The sequence below is a fragment of the Puma concolor genome, chromosome B2 (genome assembly GCF_028749965.1).
Source record: "Puma concolor isolate L17-30 chromosome B2, mPumCon1.1.hap2, whole genome shotgun sequence".
Classification (NCBI taxonomy): Eukaryota; Metazoa; Chordata; class Mammalia; order Carnivora; family Felidae; genus Puma; species Puma concolor.
Window position 1 is genome coordinate 137,093,702 of NC_141671.1, and position 20,094 is coordinate 137,113,795.

Sequence of the window (20,094 nt, forward strand, 5' to 3'; positions counted from 1 at the left end):
ATAACCTTCATTTTGAGCCCAGCGTCACTGGAGAAAATGAGGCTGTTTGCGGAGAAGCTGTTGAGGTCCTTACCTGGCATCACAGGATCAGTCTGACTCTCTGGTCCCCAAAAAGTGGAATGATTCCTCTTCTCTGTGTTTGATACCACCAGTGGCTGGTTTGGGACAGTCACTTTCTGGGACTTTTCCAAGAAGGAGCCTCCTGCTACATCTTTGATTGGTCCTGTGATTCTAGGCTGGGCAGTTGCTGTGTGGGTCACCGTCTTCCGGTCAAGGCTCACTGAAGGATACAGGAGCTATCGTTAGCTGCTGGGTTTCTTTTCTGAACTGTAATTAAAAGCACTAAATTTGCAGTAGATTCGAAGCCATGGATACTTGGGAATAATAACCATCTAAGCCACGTTAGAGCCCCATAAAAATTACTCTCTTCTTTTCGAATGGGTAAACTGTTTTCTCTTCTTCCAATAACTGGCTTTCTAAATGTCACAAATAAATTGACAAAAACAAAGCTTAAGAGGTGCCTGGGTGGCTCAGGTGGTTAAGCGTCCGATTTTGGCTCAGGCCATGATCTCATGGTTTGTGCGTTTGAGCCCTGCATCGGGCTCTGCTCTGACAGCTCAGAGCCTGGAGCCTGCTTCAGATTCTGTGTCTCCCTCTCTCTCATTGCGCCTTCCCCCACTCATGCCCTGTCTCTCTCTCTCAAAAATAAATAAACGTCAAAAAAATTAAAACAACAATAACAACAACAAAGCTTAAGCCTAAGGTTTTGAGATTTTACATCCTGCTTCAAAACCAGCAGTTTTTCTTCTTTCTTTCAGTACCCTTTTGTGTATGTAGGTGACATTATAAGACTGGTTTACAGTCCTGACTTAGCTACACCCTAGTATGTCACAATTTTTTCTAGGGGCGCCTGGGTGGCTCAGTCAGTTAAGCGTCTGTCTGACTTCAGCTTGGGTCACGATTTCACGGTTTGTGAGGTCGAGCCCCATCTTGGACTCTGTGCTGACAGCTCAGAGCCTGGATTCTGCTTCAGATTCTGTGTCTCCCTCTCTCTCTGCCCCTCCTAGCTTGTGCTCTGTGTGTCTCTCTCTCAAAAATAGATATTGAAAAAAATTTTTTTTCTAAAAAATTTATCAAAACAAAATCTTAACTCACTTTAGTTTTTTTAAAAGCATATTCCTCACAGCATTTTTAGGATGAGGAAGAGTCTTTTAGAAAACAAAGCAAATTTTGAAGAAGGTAAGCAATATAAAATATTTGACATTTGCAACTCAGATTAGAGACTTATAGTTAATGGTCATTTAATTTAAGGCATAGCTTATTCACATGAACTTATACCTAAAACTGGGCAGAAAAAGAACAATACTGAATTTGCATTTTATCGTGAAAATAAAGACATCCCGTCTCCCCGCCTTGCCCGAAAAGGCCATGCAGCTGACTCACAGTTATGACAGAAAGCCTCATCGGACCCATCAGGACACTGCTCCACTCCATCGCAAGCCAGCATGATGTCAATGCAGCAGCCGTCATCACAAGAGAAGTGATAGCGTGAGCAAACGTTCGAGCATCCTGTTTGCGAACAAGTCTCAAGTCACAGGAGTGCCATATCGTCAACACTTCGCTGTGTCACGATTAAGTAAGACTAAATGTACATGGAACATTTTGGGGGAGAGAGATGCACATAATGGGGGCAGACACCAACAGTCTGAGCTGGAGCAAAAGGTTGCGAGAAAGGGGTGCCTCCTTGACCCCCTGACTTAACTCTGAGGCATCACATGGGCTCTTGGTCACAGGGCTGTTCTCCAGGCCAGCGCTGCCTACCAGGTGGGAACAGACGAGCAGCAGCTCTGGTCTTCCCCAGCCAGCCCCGGGTTTGCTCCCTCACGTCTCACTCTGCGTTCCTTTGTTCATCCCGTCGACTCTGTGGGCCCCCTAACACTGCCCCCCATCCCGCATGGCATTTGGCTGGCTGAATGTGTTTTATTAGAGACACCATTTTATACATGCTATGTCTTTAGACATGCTATGTCTTGCATTCTTGTTTTCTAAGTGATCATTTTTACTGAGATTAACTTTCGACTATTGAACCCTATTTGTTGACTACCATACATCCCTACCGCCATAAAGAATAAACACAATCTCTAGCTACTGGCTGGTATGAATTTATTTTCTTCAAATAATGAAATTGTCTCCCTTTTGGAGCTGTTAGTTTTTTTTTTTATGTTTATTTATTTTTGAGATAAACATTTATAATGTTTATTTATTTTTATTTTGCACACACACACACACACACACACGCGCGTGTGAGCAGGGGAGGGGCAGACAGAGAGGGAGACACAGAATCTGAAGCAGGCTCCAGGCTCTGAGCTGTCAGCACAGAGCCTGACACAGGGCTCGAATTCACGAACTGTGAGACCACGACCTGAGCCAAAGTCGGATGCTTAACCTACTGAGCCACCAGGCACCCCAGGGGTTTGGTTTTTTTTTTTTTTTTAAGTTTATTTACTTATTTTGAGAGACAGAGAGCAAGCATGCATACAAGTGGGAGAAGGGCGGAGAGAGAATCCCAAACAGGCTCCGCACTGTTAGCATGTAGCCCAACGGGGGGATTGAACCCACAAACCGCTATATCATGACCTGAGCCAAAGACACACACTCAACCAACCAAGCCACCCAGGCGCCCCTGAAGTGGCTTCAGGCGGCCCTGAAGCTGTTAGGAGTTTTTAATTTACAGTGTAAAGGAGCTACATGTATTTTCTTGAAAGGCATTCCCCTACTCCAGATTAAGCCAACTTTACTAGACTTAGCTACACAACAACTGGGTGACTTTGACACTGGTTGATGCAGAGTAAAGGTATCAGGCTAGACGTAGGTCGTGAGGAACTTCCTAATTTCCCAGGGACACAAGGAACTAGACAATTCTCTCAGGACATGGGAGAATGGTAGATTATGATAATCCACCGAGGCAAATGGTTGAGCATAGTATATAAGTCCAAGTGAAATCTTGGATACATATTCCATTGCATGCAGTTAAACAAGGGCCTGGGAAAGGAGTCTATCTGGGTACAAGGCAATTTGAAGATACCTTGATCCAGGAAGAAGAGAAGAAATGGTGGGAGAAGCTCCTGAGAAAGAAGAGGAAGCAAAGGGCCTCAGTTATGACTGAAAATTTGGTCCTGGAAAGGAGAATCTGCTTCGGTTCCAGGAAAGGAACTCGGAGGAAAAGTGAAGGAAAACTGTGTTACCCTGAATACCAAGCGGGATACAGTTACTGCTCACATTTTTCAGTTCATGACATGGAAATCCTAAATATGTCAAGGTTTTACTTACTACTTGGTAGCTTTTGGAGATAGATTGATGTCTGTAACGTATCCATTTATTACTGGATCAGTGGTCTCTAAACTTTTTTGACCATACATCTGATCAATACATATAGTGTTGTATACTATGCATATGGTGTAATAAACACACATCTCCATCTAAAAATAATATGCATGTACCAGCATACTAACATATTAAACATGATATAAAATATACTAAAAATTCAAGGAGGAGATTAAAAATTACTAAAAATATAAGTTCAGGTGTCTTCTTTTCCATCCTACAAATGCCTTTATCTGTGTGTGGGGGGGTTCCTCTTTGGAGACCACTGATCTAGATCATATTGGAAGTGTTTGGTGGCTTGGCATTTGAATAGATTATTTTTCTCAAAGCTTGAAAACATGCAGCCTCTATATCCAAAGATCACCCAAATTATCACATCAGCAGGGGTACTATGCTTGCCTATGTCCCCCAGATGGTGCCACCCCTGGTTACCATTACAGCTGGGTTATTAACTGCAAGACCAATATATATTTATAATAGAAGGGAGAGAACCACCTCTCTGTCCCCATTTCTGGTTTTCAATGTCTCTATGTGATGTTTTATTACTTTAATTCATAGTATGTTATTCCAATCTAGCCAGAGAGTGATTCCAGATAGCAGTTAATAACACAGCCATTCTTTTAAATTTTTTCTTTCTTCCTTTCTTTCTTTCTTTCTTTCTTTCTTTCTTTCTTTCTTTCTTTCTTTCTTTCTTTCTTTCTTTCTTTCTTTCTTTCTTTTCTTTCGAGAGAGACAGAGTGTGAGTGGGGGAAGGACAGAGAGAGAGAGGGAGACAGAATCTGAAGCAGGCTCTAGGCTCTGAGCTATCAGCACAGAACCCGATGTGGGGCTCAAACTCACAGACCGAGAAATCATGACCTGAGCCGAAGTCGGATGCCCAACCAACTGAGCCACCCAGGTGCCCCTTAATTTTCTATAAAAAGTTACATATATAAGATCTATACTCCAGTGGCCTTTCAGTAATCAAAAGTGATGCACATAACTTTCTGCCACTTCAGATACATTTTGTCATCTTGGAGAAAGGCCGGAAGTGTGCAACTGGCAATTTATCTTTGGAGCCCTGGAAAACTGGCCCAAGTCAAGAAACCAGGCAAACACTGGGCTGGTGCAGTGTTAGCTCTCTGCTTGTACTCACATTTCTATCCCTCTCTCCCGCCCAGGCACCTTGGTTGTACAAACCAAAATCCCTTTCAAACTTCTATAGGGATAACGGGATATCCATGCCTTCTTCCTATGAGCTCTTTCTTCCAATAATCAGCACCTGACTTGGCTCCTGCCCAGGCAAGCACTTGATCCCAGGACAGCCCGCTGGGTTCAGTGGTCCTCCGTAGGGAGGGAGTGGCTGGGGCCGATGCCATGTTTCCCATGGCCCTGGTGCATGCCCAGTACACCGAGGTACTAAAAACATGTTTTTAAGTTTGTTTTTTAGTAACCTCTATGCCCAATGTGGGGCTCGAACCCAGAGATCAAGAGTCACACGTTTTTCTGGCTGAGCCAGACAGGCACCCCTCAAAAATGTGTTGAGTAGCTGTCTGGCTCTACTTTGCAGCTGCCATAAATCAACGGCCCTGCTGGAATCTGGGCGGGATCAGACTCCTGACCCGGACGGCTCCTCTCACTTGCCATCACTGCTTCAGAGGGCAACAGGGGCAGGAAATTGGTGTCACACCAGGCCACAGGCAGCAGCCTCCTTCCTCATAGGAGGCTGGAACCTCGGCTGGACGGGGAGTCAGCCAGTCACATTCCGAACACCGATTGCGCTCTGTGTCCCTGTGGAAGGCAAATTATCAGGGGTGCCAAGTCCTTAGGATTCTCAAGTCTTGCTTCATTTTCAATATGCATCCTGACCTACGTTGGATGGAAGACAAGATCAGCCATATGCAGTCATTCTCTGATCTTTTCACCCTTATTCTCCCACTGACTGAGTTATCAGGGATGGCGAAAACATGCGAAGGATGGGTTTTCTGGAGCCATGGTTAGTGAATGTGAAGGCTCACCACGTGGGCGCGGGTGAGCACCTCTGTATGCCCAGTGCCTCGCACAGCTCCTGTGCACCCTGCGGTCCCGCACACACTGACAGAGTCCGCGGACTGAACGACAAGACCCTCAAATACACAGCATCTCTGTACCTCTCCCTGGAGTCGACTGTGGGGGGTTTCCCCCTGCAATACCTCTATGTCTTTTGTGCTCTCAAGTTCCATATACATATATGTATATATATATTTTAACTTGATGAGCTAATCTTAGAAATGCAGATGTTTGGGAAGGTAAGAAACATAGATAAATGAGAAGAATGAGTTTACCTTGTGCAACTGAAAGTGAGAACCATCACATGTATGTAAAGCTATATTATTAGTATTTGTGTTAACGTGTCCATGAAAAATTTTAGCCCTTTTTTTTTTTTTGCCCAATAGTGTTTTAAAAATTTTTTTTAATGTTTTTATTTATTTTTGAGACAGAGACAGATAGAACATGAACAGGGGAGGGGCAGAGAGAGAGGGGGAGACACAGAATCTGAAGCAGGTTCCAGGCTCTGAGCTGTCAGCACAGAGCCCGACGTGGGGCTCAAACATACGGACTGTGAGATCATGACCTGAGCCGAAGTCAGATGCTTAACCGACTGAGCCACCCAGGCGCCCCAATAGTGTTTTTATTAAAGCATGGGGACAGGACCTGTGGGCAGAAAGAGCTAAATAGTCCTTTTATGGTTTTTTTTTTTAATTTTATTTTTTTTAATGTTTATTTTTGAGAGGGGCAGAAAGAGCAGGCTCCAGTCTCTGAGCTGTCAGCACAGAGCCCGACGTAGGGATCAAACTCACAAACTGTGAGATCATGACCTCAGCCAAAGTCGAACACTTAACCGACGGAGCCACCCAGGCGTCCCTAAATAGTCCTTTTAAATTGACACATGCACTTTATAAATTTTAATTTGTTTTAAATTGTCATATGTTTAGAAAAGACTCTTAATTCAACAACAACCAAAAATGGAATGGAAGAGCCCATGGAATGAAGTCAGAATATAAACTGCTGGGGCATCTGGGTGGCTCAGTTGGTTGGGCATCCGACTTTGGCTCAGGTCATGATCTCATGGTCCGTGAGTTTGAGCCCTGCATCGGGCTCTGTGTTGACAGCTCAGAGCCTGGAGCCTGCTTCGGATTCTGTGTCTCCCTCTCTCTCTGCCCCTCCCCCACTCACGCTCTGTCTCTCTGTCTCAGAAATAAACATTAAAAAAAGTTTTTTTTTTAAATAAACGTATTTTAAACTATTTAACATTATTAAGCTTTATATTAGAATTCTTAACCCTTAAAAACCTTAATTTCTGGTTAAAATTAAGAAGTAAACAGTTGTGGGGGCCCCTGGGTGACTCAGTCGGTTAGGCGTCTGACTTCGGCTCAGGTCATGATCTCACGGTCTGTGAGTTCGAGCCCCATGTCGGGCTCTGTGCTGACAGCTCAGAGCCTGGAACCTGCTTCGGATTCTGTGTCTCCCTCTCTCTCTGCGCCCCCCCCCCCCCGCCACTCACACTCTGTCTCTATCAAAAAATGAATAAACGTTAAAAAAAATTTAAGAATATAAAATGCTAATCCAATACCATCTTTCTGTAAGTAGCTGGTTTCTGTCGACCGTTGTGAATGCAAAGGAAGGACTTTCCTCTCACCTCCTGTGGAGAAGGTCATGGGCAGCACTGTCACTGAGACGTTGTCAGAGCTTCTCTGTCCAGCAGTGTCCATCACAGTGAGCTGAAAGGTATATGTTCCTTCCCGTAAATGGGACAGCTTCAGGGTTCCTGACTGAGGTACCTGACACCCAAACAGGAAACAGCACATATAGTTAGGAGATCTGAGGCACAGAGTCCAGTATCATCCTGAACTGGAAATCAGCATTACCCCTGGAACAGTCCCATGTCCCACCTGTCCACTCCTGGCCAAGGAAGGGAAATCCTAAAGCATGCACCATTTGGGCAGGTTGCCCTACTCTGAACTCACAATTCTCAATTTTATCTGGGCTGACAATCTCCTTGACTAACAATAGTCTTTCACTTGTCCTTAGCAGTTGATGTTCCAAACCTGTAACTCTCCAAGCTCCACACCCAGTATCTAGTCCCTTCCTTCTCAGCAGGTGACCTCATCTACTTTGAGAAGAAAATTAAGACATAATTATGGCCATGATTATGTTTCTACCACTCATTCCTATGCTGGGAACGCACCTGTATCTGTATCTGCTGTCAGCTACTTTCCCCCAGCCATAATAAGATGAGCTGTCCCTCCCGCACTCCAGGCCAACTCCCCCATCTAGGCCTTGACCCCTTCCCTCTATGACCTTTTTTTTTTTAATTTTTCAATGTTTATTTATTTTTGACAGAGAGAGAGACAGAGCATGAGTGGGGGAGGGGCAGAGAGAGAGAGAGACATAGAATCCGAAGCAGGCTCCAGGCTCCAAGCTGGCAGCACAGAGCCCGACGAGGGGCCTGAACCCGCGGACTGTAAGATCGTGACCTGAGCCGAAGTCAGATGCTCAACCAACTGACCCACCTAGGTGCCCCTATGACCTTTGGAACACTGACCATCAAGTAATTTCTCTTTCAAATGCCTCTGCTATCACTATGCTCAAGTTTCTCTCTACCCAAAAAAACCAAACCAAACAACAGCAAACAAAAAACCCTATAGTCCAAGATCATCCCAGCCATACAATCTTATCTCCTTCCCATTTCAACTTACCTTTCAAAGCCTTGTTCATGCCGCACTTGCTGCTTCCATTTGCTCATTTCCCATTTATTCTTTATCCCACCCATCTGATTTCTTTCCTCACCATTCCCCTGAAACTGCTGGAAAAACTCATTAGCTGATCTAGCAAAGATCACCAAGTTGTCAAGGTCAATGAGACTTGTTAGCCTTGCCTCCTCCCACTCCCCCTCCACTGGCTGTCCTACTGTATTTTACAAAGTTAGCCACTCCTGGCTTCTGGAACTCTCGACTTCCCTGGCTTCTGTTTCTGTGCCTGAATTCCCTGGCTATTCCTTGATGATCACCATGATGGACTTCACTTCTGCTTACTCCCTAAACCCAGGGTCCCGTCTTGACCCCCCATTCTCCTCTGCCATTTTTCAGGCAGTCTCCCAATCATGGCAAGAATGATAGCTTCTGGGGTCAGTACTACGTTGTCATCTTGGGAGTCATTTTTGGATGCTCAATCCAACTACTATATTTTTCAGCTCTCTCAAAGATACTATAATGGCTGAATGTCCTATTTTCTAGGAAAAAATCCCTTTTTGCTTAAATGAACTAGTCTGGATATTCACTACAAATGAATTCTGACCATTACATGGTTCATTACATTGATGCATTACCAGACTTAAGAGTACAGAGAGTTGCCCTATTAGAACTATCAGCTGCTGGGAATGCAAGCTGGTGCAGCCACTCTGGAAAACAGTATGGAGGTTCCTCAAAAAACTAAAAATAGAACTACCCTACAACCCAGCAATTACACTACTAGGCATTTATCTGTGGGATTACAGGTGTGCTGTTTCGAAGGGACACATGCACCCCCATGTTTATAGCAGCACCATCAACAATAGCCAAAGTATGGAAAGAGCCCAAATGTCCATCGATGGATGAACGGATAAAGAAGATGTGGTATATATATATATATATATATATATACACACACACACACACACACGCACACGCACACACAATGGAGTATTACTCAGCAATCAAAAAGAATGAAACCTTGCCATTTGCAACTATGTGGATGGAACTGGATGGTATTATGCTAAGTGAAATTAATCAGAGAAAGACAAAAATCATATGACTTCACTCATACGAGGACTTTAAGAGACAAAACAGAGGAACATAAGGGAAGGGAAACAAAAATAATATAAAAACAGGGAGGGGGACAAAACATAAGAGAGTCACAAATATGGAGAACAAACTGAGGGTTGCTGGAGGGGTGTGGGAGGGGGGATGGGCTGAATGGGTCAGGGGCACTAAGGAACCTACTCCTGGAATCATTGTTGCACTATATGCTAACTAATTTGGATGTAAATCTTAAAAAATAAAAAATAAAATTAAAAAATAAAAAAAAAGAACTATTAGCTGCTTGTTTGTATTTATGAAATCCTAGAATTTAGATCCCTGCACATAATTTTGGCTTGGAGGCTTTGTCAGAACTATATATGCACAAGAACAGAATGCTTTACGATCACTTTAGGGGGCAATGCAAGGAGATACAGTTGTATCAATAATCAATCACCCAGAGCTCCTGTTAAGTACAGGTTTCTCAGCCCAGCCTCGGAGTCTGAGTCAGTGGGTCTGAGAGTGGGATCTGGGAATTTGCACACAACAGGCACATCCAGATGATTCACCAATGACACTGCAAGAAACGTGGGTGAAGTGGTTAAGAGCACGGAGTCTGGCATCCAACAGAGCTGAATGCCAGCTCTACTGCGTGCCAGCTCTGTGACCTTGTACAAGCCACTTAACCTATTTAAGCCTCAGTTTCTTCATCTGTAAAGTGGAAATAATAATGGCACTTACCTTGTAAGCATCAAATGAGATAACTATGTAAAGAGAGCTTAATGTGGGGCTTACATATAAGTTTTAAATATAAAATACAAGTTTAGTTTTTTAAATATCGAAAGGGCATAACGTAGTAAATGCTTAAATGTAACTAACTGTCTCCATTGGTTAGTTCTCATCTCAAGCTGAATAACCCTGTTTTTACAGACAGGAAAATGAAATCTCAATAACGTGACTCTCACTCACTGAGACAGAGACAGAATCGAGATGTCCAGGTGTAAAACCGTCAATAAGTGGTCCCATCACTCTCCTTGCAAAAGCTGTAAGCTGGAGAGCTGGCAAAGAAGCAAGCCAGTCCTTCGTTGTGTATTTCAAAGAGATGTTAAGCAGTTTTCACCGCCACACTGTTACATGATCTTCAGGCCCAACTACAACAAGAGAATATCAAACTTATTCTTATTAAGTGGGGTCCACTTATGTGAGAACTACAACACTACCTAAAGGCCATGCAGAGAGAAAACTGAAGATGACAAGAGAATGTGAGAGTCTGGAGCAGGCAACTGATCCTCAGAAACAAGAGGGTTCTCGATGTCTGAGAACAAGGAGAGAACATCAGAGATTCAGACGAGTGAGATTTAAAATGAGACAAAAACTGTGGCTTGGGACTCAGGGTCATACCAAACCCCCCTTTTCTTTCACATTCCATATCCAAACGCATCTCGAATTTAAGCGCTTCTCATCAGGTCCATTGTCACCATCCTGGTCTGAGCCCACCCTGTCTCTAGCCTGAGTCACTGCAGGGGTCAAGAGACCTGCACTCCAGTGGGACTGGGACTGGTATCCCTTTATTCTGGAAACTTTCGCTTCCACCCCTGTCCACATGATTGCAAGGGAAGGGTGAGTTATAACCTCTCCCTATGGCCGGAGGAGTGTGAGGCTGAACCAAGGGGCGCCAATGACTGCAGGGGGCAAGAGGCCGTAAGGTTGCCGCTGGTGACAGACTCTCACTCTCTCCAACTCTGGCTCGGCATCAGGCAGGCCTTCCTAGGTCGCAGTGGTGTAATAGATAAGACCACTAGTTCCGGGACTTAGAACACATGGGTACATGGTGGCAGCTGATGGCCATGCTGGAATGTGTTGACTGAGCCTTGCAGCCTTGAGTAAGGGAGTAAGGTGCTATGAGGGGAGAAGCTTTGTCACAGCGGGTCTGCCTGCAGACTTAAGACTGCAGAAAGCCGGCAGCTGAGAGGTTTGCTGCCCAGCTACATGAGAGGAGAGAGAATCCCAAGCAGGTTCTGCACACTCACCTCAGAGCCCGATGTGGGGCTCAATCTCACAATTGATGAGATCATGACCTGAGCTGAAATCAAGAGTCAGACACTTACCCGACTGAGCCATCCAGGGACCACGGGAAGTTTCTTTTCAATGCTGGGCTGGAAGGACAGGCATCCACTATCTAAGAGGGCAATTGTCCACCTGGGCTGTGGATGCCTCTCTCTGCCTTCCTAGGCACCTCCTCTCTGCTGCAGGGAACACTGATCCAGATCAAGGTCATGGTAATAACCTTCAAAGTCCTGGATGAGCTTAAATTTAGATCTATTCACGTTAATATCCTCTCCTTGGCCTTTTTATTCATTTAGTTAACAAAAGGTGTCTTTCCTTGAAATCAGGTATTTAGAATATTTAGAATGGTTTCCGAACTTCAAGCATCCAGGTGATCCTTCCATATCTCATGTTTATTTGACATTGGAAAGGATTTTACAAACATTTCCTAAGTGTCAGGATAAAAAATATATATGGCAGAGGAGAAAGAGAATAAGACAAAAGTTCTCATTGTTCCCACCAAGAGTAGGACAACATTCCCTGAGCACATGAGCCAATTTTCTTGACATCTGGCCATAATGCAGAGTTTCTACAGACAAAAGATTAGTACTGCTTCCCTGTTGTTTCTTCTCTTACTGCCCTTCTCTCCTTTCGAGTCTAGGGAAGATCAATACGATATCTTGGTGTGGCAAGATGTGGGTAAAGTGTAGACAAGATCTCTCTGAATCCTTCTTTCCTTCTTTTCTTTTCTTCTCTCTTCTCTTCTCTTCTCTTCTCTTCTCTTCTCTTCTCTTCTCTTCTCTTCTCTTCTCTTTCCTTTTTTCTCTAATGTAATCTCTACACCCAACATGGGGCTTGAATTTACAACCCCTAGATCAAGAGATTCATGCTCTACTGACTAAGCCACCCAGGCACTCTCCTCTGTACTGTTTTTTAGAAAGAAAAGTAAAAGTATGTTATTGTACAGACCAGTGGGCAAATGGCCAACTATCTATCCTCTGGGTAAAGCCAAAGCTGATTCTCATTTTAACTGGATAGTGATTTTATGGCCCTAAGTTACCATATCAGAGAATACACATTGAATTTGAATGCTCTCAGACATGTCCAAAATTTTTGCACCATACAATGTGCATCTTTTCAAGTCAATAAGACTTTTGTAAGTCCTATCCTATTATCAAAATATTCAGGTTATAGAGACATATACCACAGGGCCCTCATCTGCAAAGTCCTCTCTGACTTCTCTCAATGAGATTATAATCTCTCCTTCCTTTGAACCCCAGTAGCACTTTATCCACATTCTTTTATAGCCTTGCCACTTTTTTTTTTTTAAATGTTTACTTGTGAGAGAGGGCAAGTGGGGAAGGGGTAGAAAGGGGACAGAGGATTTGAAGCGGGCTCTGAGCTCACAGCAGCGAGCCCAATGTGGGGCTTGAACTCATGAACTGCGAGATCATCATGACCCAAGCTGAAGGTGGACACTCGACCAACTGAGCCAACTAGGCACCCTAGTCTTGCCACTTTCTACTTGGTATTTTTGTTATTTAGGTGCATATCTAATCTCAACCAGTGTCAAGTTACTTGAGGGCAATATTCCCTACAAGTTTTTCACAGTGCCTTACTCCCTTGCTTCTTGCCTTTGAAAGGCCCTCATAACTTTTTGTTTATATACAAGTGAGTGAATCTATTCTGTTAGTAATTCAGTTAATGTATTGGTCAAAATAGCCCAATATTTACATCCCAAGGTATTTAGATAAAACTGTAATAGTTTTCCTCTCCTGGAGTGCTCATTGTTTAAAATGTTTATTTATTTATTTTGAGAGACAGAGAGAGAGAGAGAGAGAGAGAGAGCACACTTGAGCAGGGGAAGGGCAGAGAGAGAGGAAGAGAGAAAATCCCAAGCAGGCTCCACGCTGTCAGCACAGAGCCTGACATGGGGCTTGATCCCATGAACTGTGAGGTCATGACCTGAGCTGAAACCAAGAGCTCAACCCACTGAGCCACCCAGGTGCCCCTCCGGGAATGCTCATTTTATGCTCTGAAATATGCTAAGTGCTTTATTTGTGTTTTCCTATTTTCATCCCTTACTGAAACTCTATCAGGTTGTATCATCCTCTTTACAATTGAGGAAGCTGAAGCTTAAAGAATGGAATAATTTTCCCAGGTTCACCCGGCTAGGGAATTGGCAAAACTGGGTTTGAATCCAGGCCATTTATAAATTCCATATGCACAGCCACTCCAATCTCGGTCAGCAGATTCAGGCCTTCCAAGGTCCTTATTCCAAGAACCATTTCTTAGAAAGAACCCAGGCACAGTTTATATACAGACTGGCCAGCTGTCATGGTCTAAAAAAAGTAGATTACAGTAAATCAGGTTTAAACCCCGTTTGACCAGAAGCACACAGATTGACTGTCAACTCCTGTGATTCTGGAATCCTACTGGCTTGTCAATTATTGTCTGGGAAGTTGTGTGTTTGTTTCTGAACAGGCAAAGAACTTCAAAGCTTCTGCCCTTTCTGGAATAGATCTTTCTTAGTTCAGTTTACCCAGATTTATTTTTCCTGAATTACATACTTTTTCTTCCCCAGGGAGATTATTTTTCATTTCCTTATAATGATAATTACAAGTAATTATATAATAAGTAATATAGTAAGTAATATTATAAGTAATTTTCTTAAAGAAAAAAAAACTGCAATTAAATATTCAAGCCCTTGAGCTATAATGTAAAAAGAATTCCCACTTAAGTCAGGGCAGGCTACATTTAGGCTCATGGCTGACGCTGAAACACAACAGGTACGAACTATCCCCATCTTGCATGCTCTGAAGTGTCTTCCCCCTTAATCAGAGCAGTAAGTTCTAGGATTCACTGGTTTTTTTCTCCTGTCTTCATTCTTCATTTTTGAAGCAAGACACTCACAAAGAAATCCTCAAAACCACAATGGAATATGCATTCATGGGCACCAATTTATCCCCAGGTGTTACTTAGGAAATCCGTATGGGGAATCGTCTCTGTCTGGAAAATGCCCTGTGGGCTGCCATTACTTTCTGTCCCTTATTCGAAGATTTGGGTGAATGGGAGGGCTGAGGTGCACGGATGTTGTTGAAATTTTGAGGCAGTTCAGCCTTGTTTCAGTTCTTTGGAACGTGGTATGTTTCGCTTCTCTTCTCCTGCTTTTGTTCTCACTCCCAGGAAACGCCTAGCCCTCTGGCTTTCTCAGTGTCAAAATTGCTCGTTTTAAATTAAAAAAAAATTTTTTTTTAATGTTTATTTTATTTATTTTTGAGAGACAGAGAGAGACAGCATGAGCAGGAGAGGGCAGAGAGAGAGAAGGAGACCCAGAATATGAAGCAGGCTCCAGGCTCCAAGCTGTCAGCACAGAGCCCGACACAGGGCTCGAACTCACGAGCCGTGAGATCGTGACCTGAGCCGAAGTCGGACGCTCAACCGACTGAGCCACCCAGGTGCCCCAAAATTGTTCCTTTTATCAAAGTCCTTTCTGGCCTCAGATCAGAGTCTGAAGCGTTGCCTCTTCAGACATTTGAGGAGTGAGTATTTGCTCCCTGTTGAAGGCTTTTTGTGCGCTGGTGAGCACATGGAGTATTTGGGGTTTGGGCTTCCTTGGGAGAATCTCTAAAAGAACAGCACCCAGGCAGCAACACAGTCTTGCTGGGTGTAAGACAAGACTATCAAGAGTGGTGTGAATACCATGGAAGGAAAAATAATCTCATGATACATTGAATAGTATCATCATGCTTGAATGTTTGCTATGTGCTGCTCACTGCTCCGGGGGCCTTACTTGCACAACCTTATTTGACCACAATAATAATGCCTTGAAAGGGCTCCTGTTCCTTTCATCTTGTAAGTGGTTTAAATCATCCGCCAAGGTCTCCCACACAAGAAGTAGTAGAGCTAGGATTCAAAAACCACAGTCAAGCAGATGCTCTGTCAGAAGTTTTACTTGTTTGATGTCTTTCATTCATGACAAATTGGCTCACTTGAAGGAGGAAGGAAATAGATGAAGTTGATACGAAGTTTTCTCAGGTACCCAATGACCATTTTTCTCTTTTTCAAATGTAGAAACATCGGGGCGCCTGGGTGGCGCAGTCGGTTAAGCGTCCGACTTCAGCCAGGTCACGATCTCACGGTCCGTGAGTTCGAGCCCCACGTCAGGCTCTGGGCTGATGGCTCGGAGCCTGGAGCCTGTTTCCGATTCTGTGTCTCCCTCTCTCTCTGCCCCTCCCCCGTTCATGCTCTGTCTCTCTCTGTCCCAAAAATAAATAAACGTTGAAAAAAAAAAAAAAAAAAAGAAACAGCTTCCTCTCCATCACTCTGCCCACTCCCACCAGAGGCCTAGGATGTCTGGGATAACTTTTATTGAAGTGATTTACATTTTGTTTTTCTGAAGACTAGAAATTCTCCAATAGCCAAGAAATAATAATACTTATGTGTGCCTAGGATCTCCTTTGATGGGGGGCAAAGAAATTGTCAGACGACACATAACAGCTCTTTGCAGTATCTGTATGAGACCAGAGTGCTGAGCAATGTTCTGCTGGCCACGCTAAGGATGATACAGATCTTGGGGCTGTAAGAGCACTTTTGGAAAGATTAGCTAAGCAGTCAATTACTTAACAAGAGAGAGAGAGAGAGAGACAGAAGCAATTAATTAGCAAGTATTATTAGAATCCTCGTAAGTATTGTCACAGTTCTAAGCTTTAAGAGAGAAAGGGAAAAAATATCAAGGAATAAAGGAAGGAGGGAGGGAGCAAGGAATGAGAAGGGAGACAGGGCCTTCTGGAAGCATCTGTGGGCAGTAAAATCCCTCTTCAGCTCATTGTTCCTTCCCTCACTGAAAATACTTCTAAAGAAATCCCTCCTCAGTGTTATAAATTCTGTTGTGATATTACAGATTTTATGTATTTCTTTCTACACATCAAGGAAGACATGTAGAAAACAGAAGACTATGGACACAGTTAGTGTTTAATCTTTAAGACCACAGTAGGTCCTCTGGAAACTTGGGTATTGGTTTGACAACTGCAGGCTGTCTTGAAAATCCTTGCTAAATTTTTATAAAATCTTTCAATAGGCTTTTAAGTCATCTCCTTAACACGTAACGATTCATTCCTTTTGTGAGCATTTTCAGTACTGACCCAAATCATATCTCAGGAAATCTGACTGAGGAGGAGTAAGTGACAAAACGGTTCCTATACAAGGAGACAGAATGCAATTTGAAATTCAACAATTATTTTGTGCTCTCTTGCCCTATGACCAAAAAGTCAAGTCTTGTTTCTATTTATATTCATATTCTTGGAAACCTTTACTCTAAGGTTGAGTTATAAAATACCATTTTTATCTGTTGGGGGTGGTTTAAAAATGAGTCTAATTGGGAGATCCCATATCGACCATCCCGTCTCAAGAAACTTGGATTTTATCAAGAAGGACCCATGTTCCAATTTTCCTCTGTGGTCCTGGTGTAATTAGGAATACCACCTCCCTTGAGCATCCGACTTCAGCTCAGGTCATGATATCATGGTTCGTGAGTTCAAGCCCCATGTCAGGCCTGCTGCTGTCAGCACAGAGCCCGCTTCAGATCCTCTGTTCTCCTCTCTTTACTCCTCCCCCACTTCTGCTCTCGCAAAAATAAATAAATAAATAAATAAATAAATAAATAAATAAATAAAAATAAAGATTTGGGAATACCACCTCCTTTCCCCCTCCCCTCAATAGGTCCCAATTTAGATGATAATCTATTTTCAAAAATTAATTATGTGCAGCAGGCAAGCCAGTGTGCAAATGGTTTTAATTTCATAATGAAGTTATTGATGTAAGCGATATCCATTCTTTTTTTTTTTTTTTTAAGTTTATTCATTTATTTTGAGAGAGTATGTGTGCAAGCAGGGGAGGGACACAAAGAGAGGGAGAGAGAGGACCCCAAGCAGGCACTGTGCTGTCAGCGCAGAGCCTGACATGGGGCTCAATCCCACAAACTGTGAGATCATGACTTGAGCAGAAATCAAGAGTTGGATGCTCAACTGACTGAGCCACCCAGAAGTCCCCAAACCATATCCATTCTTTAGTAAACTTCCGTTACATGTGATATTCTAAGGTCATTTAGTTATTCTAAAATCATTTGAACATCCTTGTACTCTGTATCCTGTTCCTAAATGTCATATTTTACTTTTGACTTCAGATTTAAATGTCTTATGTTGAAAAAAAATGTATTGCATTGAATAATCGTGAACTCAGTGTCATCTAATGGGCTGCCTAAAAAAATGTGTCCTTTTGCATTTAAGAAAATGCGTCCTTTTGTATTTGCATTTTGTATTACAGATTAATATTCAGTTAAGCAGATATAGAATATCCTGTTCAAGGGCAGAAAACATGTAACTTTATTTTATTTTATTTATTTATTTATTTATTTATTTATTTATTTATTTATTTTAACGTTTATTTATTTTTGAGACAGAGAGCATGAGCGGTGAAGGGTCAGAGAGAGAGGAAGACACAGAATCCGAAACAGGCTCCAGGCTCTGAGCTGTCAGCACAAAGCCCAACGCGGGGCTCGAACCCACGGACCGCGAGATCATGACCTGAGCGAAGTCGGACACTTAACCGACTGAGCCACCCAGGCGCCCCAAAACATGTAACTTTAAAGTCCAGCGGGTAGACTCTTCGTTCTGACCAATCATCTTTCCTATTCTTTTTTCATAAATGAAGAAACCAAGCCAGGAACATAAGCTTTCCCATATGTTTAGTCAAAGTAAACTGCTTAGTATAGCACTGAATACACACGCTAAGTACTAAAAATACTTAGACTAAGTTTTTTTATTATTAAGTTGGCAGAAATAATTCCTCTCTTACAATAAGGACCTAGTTGGTTTTTGTTGTTTTGTGAATACCTGAATGGGTCTTTTGGACGTGAAAAGATAGTCCTACAACCTAGTGTTAAGGTATTTCAAGACAAAGGGAGGGCTGACACTTCTACCCACCCCCCCCCCCCCCACCAGGCCTTTACTCAAAGCTTCTCTCTAATGAGAGAAGGAGTTAAGGAGCCTGTGCAGATGGAGAACAGGGAAGACGGAAGGAGAGAGGAGGAGTCCAGAAGAGGCACCCAGTGGAAAGCCTGGCCAGCGAGGGCCCTAGAGGGGTAGGAATGGTCAGGGGCATAAGAACAAGTGTATCCCACATTGGGTTTTAACTTAACTGTTTTACTGTGCTAGCCTTCCAAGTGAGCCCCATTTTGCAGCTTGAAGGACGACTGCATTAACATTCCAGTCAGCTGGATCCCATTCTCAGAAAAGAATTTGACTTGAGAGTCCCAATTTTTCTGTCAGAAGTTTTGGGGTATAGGGGTGCCTGGATGGCTCAGTCGGAAGAGCACTGACTCTTGATCTTGGGGTCGTGAGTTTGGGCCCCACACCTGTGTAGAGACTAATAGACAAAGTAAACTTGAGAAAAGAAATTGTGGGGTGTAAAATCAGGCCGCCCAAGTCAAAGGGATCCGTGGGATGGCCCCTGAAGGATGTTCATTACTGTTAAAGGAAAATTCTCAAAATGTTTAAACTATGACTCTCACACAAATCTTCATTGTTGTTGTTCTTATGTACATATTTAATTTTGGAAGGAAATGAATCACTCTGAAATCAGAGACTTTTAAAAACCTCTCACTCGGGTGCATTGTAAGCAAAGTATAATTCCACAATGGCCTGAAAATACCTGTGTATCTTATTCTCGGGTATGAATATGTGTTAAGATCTCACACAAATCTAATATGAACCTGCATCAAAGATTTTACTTAGCTCTCTCTAATTAAAGAGAAAACCAATAAAGCATCCCACAGCTTCAAAGGCGAATCTGAAGAACAGGAAGATACAAGGAGTCATGAATGCTTAAGTGAAGTTGCCAGGAGATGCAAAGCTGAAACAAGTTTGCTGTTAGTAACTATTAGTCACCAAAATGAATGTCTTAACAGATTAATACCTTCGGGTGTTAAAATGTCATGCTTGAAATCCACTTTTCCACAGGGCAGAAATCAATTTTATCTCTATATGAAAACTTTATTTGCATTTTAATGGACAAGAATAATTCTCATTCCCACCTCTTTTCTTTCTTTAATGTTTGAGAGGTTGGGAGGGAGGGAGGGAGGGGGGAGAGAGAGAGAGAGAGAGAGAGAGAGAGAGAGAGAGAGAGAGAGAGAATCCCAGGGAGGGTCTGCACTGTCAGCGGGGTCGATCTCACAAACCGTGAGGTCATGACCTGAGAGCCCCACCCTCTGTTTTCTACAATGTACCAATGGCGACCCTGAAGGATCTGCTCCGCAGCCCCTATCACTCCACTGAGAGGCGCTAAGTCATCTCTTGCCATTTCAGTCTTTCACCATATTTTATTACAATTTTCACCCACAAGGTGGGGATGTGCCTTCTTGTGAGGTTATTCTGAGGATTACAGATAGGTCTACACTGCCTGGCACTGAGTGGGGGGCTCAATTAATGGCGCCTTTATTATGATGAAGTCATAGTAGGGTAAGAATTTACTTTTGAGAGCATTCATCCATGTACACCATTATAAGATGGTCCGTTTGGTAGCAAATAGCTCTTTTCTTGTAAACTTTGTCACTTTTGGGTTATGGTTTTATAACTTTAGATCCATCTGCCAATACATTATACACTTGGCTGGGGAATTGGTCCACATTTTCCTCTTGATGGCAGAGCAGTCAGCCCTAAAAGCCCACAAGGAGTGCCTAATTTTGTTACTTCTTCATAAATATCTTCAGTAAATTAATACTGAATCATCAGCAGTATTTTTATTCAGCACTCATCTATGCAATTCATTGCTTACAGAATAAAGCTTTTAATAGCAAAGACACGAAGCTAGA

The 20,094-nt window shown here is 43.0% G+C and overlaps 1 protein-coding gene across 3 annotated transcripts in view; it reads right to left on the reverse strand.

Moving 5' to 3' along the window:
* LRP11 (LDL receptor related protein 11) overlaps positions 1-20,094 on the reverse strand; it is a 52,247-nt gene that overhangs the window by 20,541 nt on the left and 11,612 nt on the right. Inside the window, exons 3-5 of one of the 3 annotated variants that reach the window (XM_025925896.2) lie at positions 7,043-7,184; positions 1,444-1,569; positions 74-280 (exon numbers count right to left, since the gene is read on the reverse strand). In XM_025925896.2, coding sequence (XP_025781681.2) covers positions 74-280; positions 1,444-1,569; positions 7,043-7,184 — 475 coding nt within the window. Of the gene's footprint in view, positions 1-73; positions 281-1,443; positions 1,570-6,976; positions 7,185-20,094 lie in introns of all 3 variants that reach the window. The other 2 variants (XM_086708108.1, XM_086708109.1) reach the window with 2 other exon arrangements.